Here is a 9,268-nt window from a genome sequence, read left to right as displayed (position 1 = left end):
ACACCAGACTTGACTCATTTAATCAACTGATCTTAGTCTTCAGACAGTTGATTGGTCAAAACAAAAACCTGCAGCCACACGGCCCTTTGTGGAACAGTTTGGACACTATAATTAAAGCAAACAGGATGCAGCAGACCACAGTTTGAAGCCACGGCACAGGAGCTGAGTATTTTTGTAAGTGAGAGATTTCAGTATTGATTATTTCAATATTGCCCTCTGACACATAGTGGAGTATAATGTGGCAGAAAATGGTATGGTAGTAACACCACACTATTCTAGACACTTCATTACAAGTAAATGTTCTGTATTCAGAGGTATTATCAGCAAAGTATCACAAGTAAAAGTACTCCTAATGCACAAGTGCCCATTCTACAGCTGTATATATTTACTGTATAACATGATACTGTCAGATTATTAGTGATTATTATTATTATTTCTGATGAAAAGGGCCCAGTGACAACACATTTTGTGTTATTGTTTTATAAGACTGAGTTAATGATTATGAATATGATTAAATAGTAAACTACCAAAAATGTGTTACTTAATTTCTTTATTTACACACATGAAGAATTTTGTTCAGTGTGGTGCATTAACAGTTGAATACAGTTCATTATGTTCAACATATGTTTTTATTATTTAATATGTGATGATATATCATTACTGAGAAAATATAAATAGAATAAATGTCATGATGCTGCGTGTCACCCAGTCCTCCTGATGAGTTAGTATTTATTCAGAATTTTAAATCTGGTGTAACTGGGACTATTTTTTATCATCGTACTTTAAGTAGTATGCTTTATATAAACATCCTAATCTGCAGCTAGTAACTAAAGCTCTCAAATAAATGTAGTGGCGTAAAAAGTACAGTGTTTTAACCTTAATAATAGTGGAGTAGAATACCATGAAATTTAACAATTAAAGTACAAATATCTGAGATTTGAACTTTAAGTACAGCAGTTAAATAAATTACCTTTACCTTCCACCACTGCTTTTCACAGTGAGGATTTATGAAGCACACATTGTTCATAGTGTTTGAAAGGAAATGGAAACACTCAGAACATAAGAACAAGACACATATTTATTGGCTGAAGTTCTGGTTATCAAAGGCTCTTCCTCTTTGTCAAGCAGACAATCATTTCTCCTAAAAGAAAGGAAGTGAAATGTGAACGTAAATAAACACAGGCACGGTGTAAAAAACAAAGAACAAAAACTCGTTAGTAGTTCTGTGTTCAGTAAACACCTGTTGATATATGTCAGTACATCTACATACCCCAAAGTGCTCCCAGCTTGTGATCTCCTTATACAGAGCATCTCCAGGACAGGAAGTGTTCACCACCTGTCTGTGCCCCTGCAGGGTGAAATTGGCTACCAGTCGCCCACCACCGACAGCGCAAGACGCCAACTGATCTCTCACCAGCCCCATGGAATGCTGGGAGGGCAGACTGGTGACGTAGTCTCCGATGAAGGAAACGCCGTAGCCTATAGAGTTGTGTCCCAGGGTGTGTGCTCCTCGCCAGTGCCAGCCACGGCCCTCGTAGATGTATCCGTCAGAGCCTGCGACAAAGCTTTAGGAGCACAGAGGATTTTATGACAGTGTAAGTCGGGTGCAAAAAAATCCCATCTGCATGTTTGTCTTGAAAAAGAGGCCTAAAGTCTGACTGCTTTCACCTGTATCCTATGTCATCCCAGCCTCTGTCGTCCTGGTGGAAGCGCTGCATGGAGCGCATGTCTGCGGAGCACTGCTGGAAGGTCAGACAGGGTTGGCTCGGCGTGTGAGTGTGGTGGATGAACATGAAGGAGAGAGGCAGTGACAGTTTGGTGGGTGCTCCTCTGTACGGCTCTGCACCCCACATACACCGAGGTATGATGGGTGGGCAGTCTGAAACCGATGTTTAACCAGGTTAGTAGCTGATTACATGTAATTGGAATTTCTAGTCTTATTTTTGATGGTCAACCAAAATAGACTATTCTTAGTTTGAAAAAAAAAAAAACCCACAGTTGTTTTCAGGATACTTTCACTTCCTCTGTGGTTTGGTCTCATACTCACCCATGTACATATGGACAAACTCTTTCATTCCCTCCTTCACTGTGCTCATCAGCTGCTTCTTCTCCTTCGCCTCCATCTTTGATTGCCCCTTCAGTCTCCGCTGCAGCTCTGCTGATTTCATCACCTGTCTGGCCAGCACTGGAGAGACTCCCAGCCCTCTGAAGTTCTCCCTGCGACGTCGGCTGATGAGGCGCGGGGCGGTGTCCAGTCCGCCATTGCCCAGCTGGTGGCAGTAGTACTCTGTCAGCAGACTGCTGAGCTTGAGAGGGCGTCTGCTTTTGGCAGAGACCTCCATCCCTAAGACCACACCGTCCATGCCTCCGTTGACTTGAGCAGTGGTGAGCAGAGTGGGGGTGTCTGAGAGGGTGAAGACCTGAGGAGAGATTAAACTGTCCCAGCACCCATCAGGTCCCAGACTCTGGTTGAGAGGAGAGCTGTGCCTGAAAGAGAGGCTGAGGTCCTTGGCCAGAGTGAGCTGGTACAGGCCCCTGACACGCCCACTAGACTTGGAAAGAAGACCAGCCTCGATGCCCAGGAGGAGTGGCATGAGGGCAACAGTGGTGCCATCAGAGGTCAGAACCACGCCTTCCTCTCTGGCATCATCCGTCACCCGGTGCTGCACAGCCTTGCTGATGTATTCTGAGAGGCCAACATCCATCTCAGGACCACTGGAGCCAGCATTACCAAGGAAGTGCTGAATGAATGCATCCTTTAGACCAGCTGCCCTGCGCAGCCTCTTCAACACAGTCATTGGCTCTGTCCCAGGGTCCCCGTCTTCCACCTGCTTCACCGCCTTGATGAAGTCGTCCATGTGCCGGGAAAATGAAGCTGAAGACAGAAAACACATAAATGTCTGTCATTCAGGTGAAAACAAATCTCTTACACCATACACAAACTCAGTTTGTGTTCCTAAATACATACACATACATACACTGTTGTCACCTGTGGAGTAGTAATGAGGGGGATAGTGGAACCCCGGGCCCCAGGGTGAGTAGGGGCCTCAAAAAGCCTGCACTAAAGGTTTGTTTTTATCAGTAATTTTGAAAGCTTGTGTAATAATCTTACAGTACAGTTAATAGTACACAATGTGGCTAAATAGCTAATATTATAATAGCTTGCTAAAAAATGCAGCAGCATAGCTTTCACTTTCAGCCACAGAGAGTGAATCAGCTGCAGGTCCATCATCACAGTGATCTCCGATTTCTGACAAATGACAGACAAAGCTGTGTTTGTAAAGTGTTTTGATCAGTTTCACTATACTGGTTTTTATTATGCTGCTAATATGCTGCAACAGACTGGGCTAGTGCTTGCTGGAAGCTAACTCCTCTTAATTCTGCAAATTAAACATGATTTTAGTGAGTTCATACGTATATGATGTGTGTATATATCCACTGTGGCCAATAAAGTTGGAATAATTTTGTTTTCAGACACATTCCTCTTTTTTAATGTGCTGCAATGTGCTGAGATTTCACATTGTACAGACTTTCCTAGTAAGTTGCCTGCACAGGCATGACAATATTATTTAAAGTGAAAGGGGCCCCACTGAGGTTGCACATGTATGGGGCCCAGATTTTTGTGCTACTCCACTGTTTGTCACTGTGATAAGCCAAATTATCTGATGCAAACATGTTGTCATGTAAGCTGTAGATGAGATATGGGGCTCACAGAGGTCATACATGGACAAATATTTCAGATATTATTCCCAAAAGGATAAAAAATACTAAAAGACTCAAATTTACCAAGTATATATACAATTACAAATCTCATATCAAAATTTAACTGAGTAATGGTCAGAAAAAAAAACACAGATGTACCAAACTTAATACAGTTTCTTGGTCTGTATATTACATACAGTGCTTCTCACCAAACTAATGAAAGTATAAACAAATGCTCCTTACCTTCTGTATACATGCTGGCCAAGACCACAACAAGGGCCAGGGTCAGTTTCCAGCAGCCCGTGTCCATCCTGAGCCTCTAACACCTTCAGCTCCAAAGCTTCAAATGTCTCTTGCCTTGTTGCCTCCCTCTCATTTATCGAAGTTCACGTGCAGAGTAAATGGGTGGTTATGTAACAGCTGTACACATGCTGTAGATACGTCTGCGTTTAATCAGTTGGTGTGGCCAACTGAGCAATGTGGGAAACTGGCACCTGCAATGTGGGCAGTGTAAACTCGTCTGTCCTTACCGCTCAAGGTCTCGCAGTGTACCTCAACCAGCGTCAATGTGACCGACCTGGACATTTTTGAGAAATTCACAAGTTCTGTAATAAACCTCAGTCATCTTGCCTGTGTTATTAGTGTGGCTGCTACTTGTGAAACATACTTTCTGGGAATAATTTCAGCCAGCAGCAAATTCTGCATTATTGTACAAATCTTTGGCACTCCTCTCTGAGGCAATAAGCATGTTCACGCTAATGTTCAGAAAACACACGGTCAGGCTGGAAAACCGAGGAAGTCCCAAAACCATGAATCACGTGTGTGCTGTGTGACAGTGACAGAAACGCATCTGATTCACTCATGGTTGATTTTATGTCGGGTTTATATGTGCACACAGACATTGCTGAAAGATCCATTACAGTCATGTGTCTGCAGACTGTTGAGGTCGAAAGTCCCAGATCAGTGCTTACAGCAGTCACGTGAGAGTAAGAACAGGAAGTGCATGGGTGAACTGGAAAATACAATGCTGAGGGTCTGACATGCAAATAACAGAGGTCAAACTTATGAATCTAATATTGAATATATGAACAAGAAAGAGAAGATGACACAAGACTAAAACAAGAACATGCAAAGTGAACATATATATACCTATATATAGTTTTTAAGGCTGAGGTGCACATTTTCGTAGATCGAAACATGTAGATCGAAACCACAGAAGTTTCGACTTTTTAAATAAAAGTGTAATTAATAACCTTAACAACAGATTGCTGGAACTGAGTCATCAAGTTATTAGTTTCACTTGTGGTTTCCTGCCAAGACGAGTCTCTCAGTGTGCACTGAAATAGGTCTGTCAATCTGATTCATTTGCAAACAACTAACAACAGTATGTTAGCAAAGCTTGTTTTAGGTTAGCAAGTCAGTCAGTGCACATCAGTCAAATCTAAAATATATGATGAAGTGTGTGTTGCTCTCAGGTTTACTGACAGTATGGGGGATAAAAATCTGGCCATTTGGGCAAAGTTTAACAGGCATTTTTCATTTGCACCACTGAAACTCATGAAAAACATGCATCAAAATAAAAATGCAGTGCATGTTCAATCTGTCTACTGTACAGTTTTGTGCATTACTTGTACAAAACGTGTTGCCTTATTGTAGTTTAGAGAGACTTATTGACATATTGCCAGGGACAACAGATAAAAATGGCACTGTAGACACAGTTGTTTTTTTCTGATCATCTATGGACACTGTCCTTGTCTTATAAACAACAAAATAATAAATGTGGGCGTCTGATGAGTTAAAGGAAGCACAGCAGACTGCTGAAAGACATTATATGTATGGCCCCTAAATGGAGCTTATTAATTATTTTTAGAAATAACAAACAAATCAAATCAGGGAGGGGAAGTTTTTTTTCTCTAATTGTTTCTCAACAAACCTGGAAAATCTGTAAATGTAATGCACGCTGTACCGTATATTCTCTATGTGTTGTAACTACCGCTCCGGTTCAGTAGGTGGCGGTATACAGCTTAGATCCTTATTGCCAGAGGAGGAAGACGTAAAAAAAGAAGAGACATTGGTCAGAAGCTGATCTGCTTATAAACAAGGTTCGTTTATCTAGAAAGCCTCGTAGAAATCATGATAATATATATACCATTCATCATCTACTCTATATCTATAAATCGTGACTTTGTTTCCGCTCATGGAAAGGCTAGCATCTTGACAGGAAGTATCAGCTAGCATTTTTGGCTAGGTAGCTAACAGCTAACAGCTACCTAGCCACTATTTGTTGGGCTTGAAAGACTCGAGCTAGAAATTAGTTGAAGTACGGTGGTTAGATCGGCAAATCCTATGTGTTGGTAAAAGCTAACAGACTGTTGTGTGATGTGTATTTGTCCAGTCAGATAACACTTGGAGGTGCCGTGGGTTTGAGATGTAGGGAGAACAGGCTAATTTCAGCACCATTCAGATAATTTCAGACCTAATTTCAGACCTCACCATGGAGACCGTGGTGTGAAACAGGGCTTATTGCAGCCTAATATCATTTTCTGTCATTCTTGGTAATGACTTGCTTAATTAATGCAAGTAGATTAGCCACAGCTAAGCAGTTTTTCCAATGCATTCTAAAAGACACGATTTTACTACATAAAACGGGATACTGTTGATTAGATAAGACAAACCTTTAATAGTCCCACAATGGGGAAATTACACTTGCAGTAAATTCTTAATATGATTTAAATGCCAGTGTTCAGGTTGGTTTGGTCATGTTTTCATTCACACTACTTCCACATGTGGCAGAAGCTGGACATTTTAATTGTTTACCAGTTGTGTTTAGCTAGCTTTGTCAACCATTAAATCACTACTTTTAGTTTTAGCTAACTAAACCATTTATCCACTACCAATTAGCTAACTAATTAGGAATGTTTACCTTACTTTTAGATAGTAATTTCACTTGTTTGTACAGTAATTTTAGGTTGTTATTTCAATCTCACATCGATTACTTTTGACTGTATCATCTGTATCAACAATTTACCCATTACTTATAGCTAATGTAGACCTGCACGTGTGTCAGTGGATACTAACTTGTGATTGTCATCACTCTTCAACAGAAAATGGACACGCGGTTCACTCGAGGGAAATCCACCATCTTAGAGCGGCCCCTGACCCGACCCAAGACTGAAGTCAGCGTGAGCGCCTTTGCCCTCCTGTTCTCAGAGATGGTCCAGTACTGCCAGAGCCGTGTGTACTCTGTGTCCGAGCTGCAGACACGCCTGGCTGACATGGGCCAGAGCGTAGGAGCCAGCATGCTGGATGTGCTGGTCCTGAGAGAGAAGAACGGGAAGAGGGAGACTAAGGTTCTGAACATGCTGCTCTTCATCAAGGTAAGAAAATATGAAAAATACTGATGTTATTTTTGGGTACAGTAACTTTGTACATTATTCTTTTTAACTCCGTTCTCTTTCCTTTAGGTTAATGTGTGGAAGTCTTTATTTGGGAAGGAGGCTGACAAGCTGGAGCAGGCCAACGATGATGACAAGACTTATTACATCATAGAAAAGGAGCCGCTTATCAACGCTTACATCTCTGTGCCCAAAGAGAACAGCAGCTTGAACTGTGCTGCCTTTACAGCTGGCATCGTTGAAGCCATCCTCACACACAGTGGCTTTCCCGCCAAGGTCACCGCCCACTGGCACAAAGGCACCACGCTCATGATAAAGTTTAACGAGTCGGTCATAGCCAGGGACAAGGCTTTGGATGGCAGATAAAAAAAAAAAAAAAGACTGCAGAGAGTGGCTGGTCGTGTTAATACAGGATGAGGATAAATCATCCAGGTCCAGGCTTGTGTTTGTTACTTAACTGTGGGTGACTGTGACTGAGTTTCCTTGTGGTAACTGATGAGACGTCAACTTGATGGATGGATGAATGGATAACTGCAATGTACTGAGCCACATCTAGAGCAGAAAAGATGCAGCTAATTGGTTCAATCTTCCAGGTGTTCGTGGATCATCTCACTCGTGTTATACCTCATGAAGTGACACAAATTTGTTTGCTGTAGATCACTTTTAATTTGTGGTATTGTCACATGTTTACATCACAGATCATTCAGAAAAGATAAACGAACTGAATAATCCTTTGACTTCATTATATGTAAATCTCTGATTTTTTTTTTCTCAAGCTCAAACCTCAACATATTTTAATTAGATAATGTGACCTTAGTGTTTGGAAATTTTTTACACAAGTTATATATTTTTTAAAGCCTCAACAATGAATCAGTTCATCACAAATAAAACAACTTATTATTTGATAATGAAAATAATGGTTAGTTGGAGCAGTTGACTCAAAGGCTGAACTTGAAATTGAATAACAACCAACCTGCTGTATGGTTGCCAGTTATTTTCCTTGGTGTCTATAATATTATACATGATATAATTAAGTAATATATTTTACAGATAAATGTCCAGACTCATGAGAAGAGTTTTTATTCTCTATTTCATCTCAGTTCAACTCGATCTTCATATTTAATCTCTGTGAAATAGAGTCACAGTCTGGGTCGTAGATACCTGAAGACACTGAGCTCATGTCCTCACTGTTTTTATTATATTTATATTATTATTTCTTTCTATTTGTTATGTTTATGTGTGCATGCATACCAATTTGAGTATAACATGGGAGAGTTTGCATACTACAAATAACTTTAGGCAGTGGAGGGTGTGTTGTGGGGGGCTCATGACCTCAGTACATCAGACTACGGCCCTGCTCATAATGTGTTGCTTGTGCTCATTATTATCACTGTTTGTAAATCTTTAATAAAACTGTTGTAAAGTTAAAAAAAAAGAAAAAAAAAGCAAAATGTCGTGTGAGTCTGAGTGATTACCATATCAAATATTAAAGTGATAGAAAGGCATCCGCCTTGTATTTGCTCCACAGTTGAACCTGATGAATGAAGAGCACTTCACGGTACCGGAGCCCGCACCACCAAGCGAGATAAGTGGGTCATCCAGCTATCCTTGGGCTTAACTCAGGTTTAAGATGGCCCAGTTTTAACCGGGTGGATCACCATGGTAACGTATACTCCAGGGTTACCCTGCTCTGGAACAGGTTAGGATCAAGCCAGAACCTGTCAACACTGACCAATCAGATCATTAGGAATCATTCCTACAGGATCCCGACACGGACAAAAGAGTTTACTCCTAATGACATATAATAATACCCGATTACTTATTTATAGCCTTAATCCGAGTTTAGTAATTGGAAACGATTGTTGAGAAATCACTTTCTACTGTCGCTATAACAGAATTGACCGCGGGTATATCACATGAATCACTATATTTTCATGTCGCTCCTCAGCTCCTTCACATGAACAGACATGTAGCGGACAGGGGTAACCTCAGAGTAAACAGAACCAGTAAACAAACCAGTCAGCCAGCCAGTTCGTCTCAGAGAATCCAGATTAAACCCAACAGAGCCAGACCAAGACAAACCCGTCTCGCCAAGTTTGGTCACCCAGCATCAGTACAGACCAATCACGTGGTGGAGTCACGTGGTTATCAGGAAGCTGTGATCTGTTTAC

At 41.2% G+C, this 9,268-nt stretch overlaps 2 protein-coding genes across 2 annotated transcripts; one reads left to right on the top strand and one right to left on the bottom strand.

Moving 5' to 3' along the window:
- Window positions 1–666: 666 nt before the first annotated feature.
- Window positions 667–4,162, bottom strand: pglyrp6 (peptidoglycan recognition protein 6). Its single transcript, XM_041062449.1, has 5 exons — window positions 3,946–4,162; window positions 2,048–2,875; window positions 1,669–1,879; window positions 1,271–1,565; window positions 667–1,141 (listed from the first exon to the last, which is right to left on the bottom strand). Exons 1-5 carry the CDS (start codon window positions 4,010–4,012, stop codon window positions 1,133–1,135), a joined length of 1,410 nt encoding a protein of 469 aa, XP_040918383.1. The 5' UTR covers window positions 4,013–4,162; the 3' UTR covers window positions 667–1,132.
- A 1,567-nt stretch (window positions 4,163–5,729) lies between these two features.
- LOC121197913 (trafficking protein particle complex subunit 5-like) lies at window positions 5,730–7,495 on the top strand. Its single transcript, XM_041061675.1, has 3 exons — window positions 5,730–5,804; window positions 6,807–7,079; window positions 7,167–7,495. Exons 2-3 carry the CDS (start codon window positions 6,810–6,812, stop codon window positions 7,461–7,463), a joined length of 567 nt encoding a protein of 188 aa, XP_040917609.1. The 5' UTR covers window positions 5,730–5,804; window positions 6,807–6,809; the 3' UTR covers window positions 7,464–7,495.
- Window positions 7,496–9,268: the final 1,773 nt, after the last annotated feature.

This window comes from Toxotes jaculatrix, chromosome 18, assembly GCF_017976425.1.
Source record: "Toxotes jaculatrix isolate fToxJac2 chromosome 18, fToxJac2.pri, whole genome shotgun sequence".
Lineage (NCBI taxonomy): Eukaryota > Metazoa > Chordata > Actinopteri > Toxotidae > Toxotes > Toxotes jaculatrix.
Note: the sequence above shows the minus strand (reverse complement) of the source record. Positions and strands in the feature narration are given on the sequence as shown.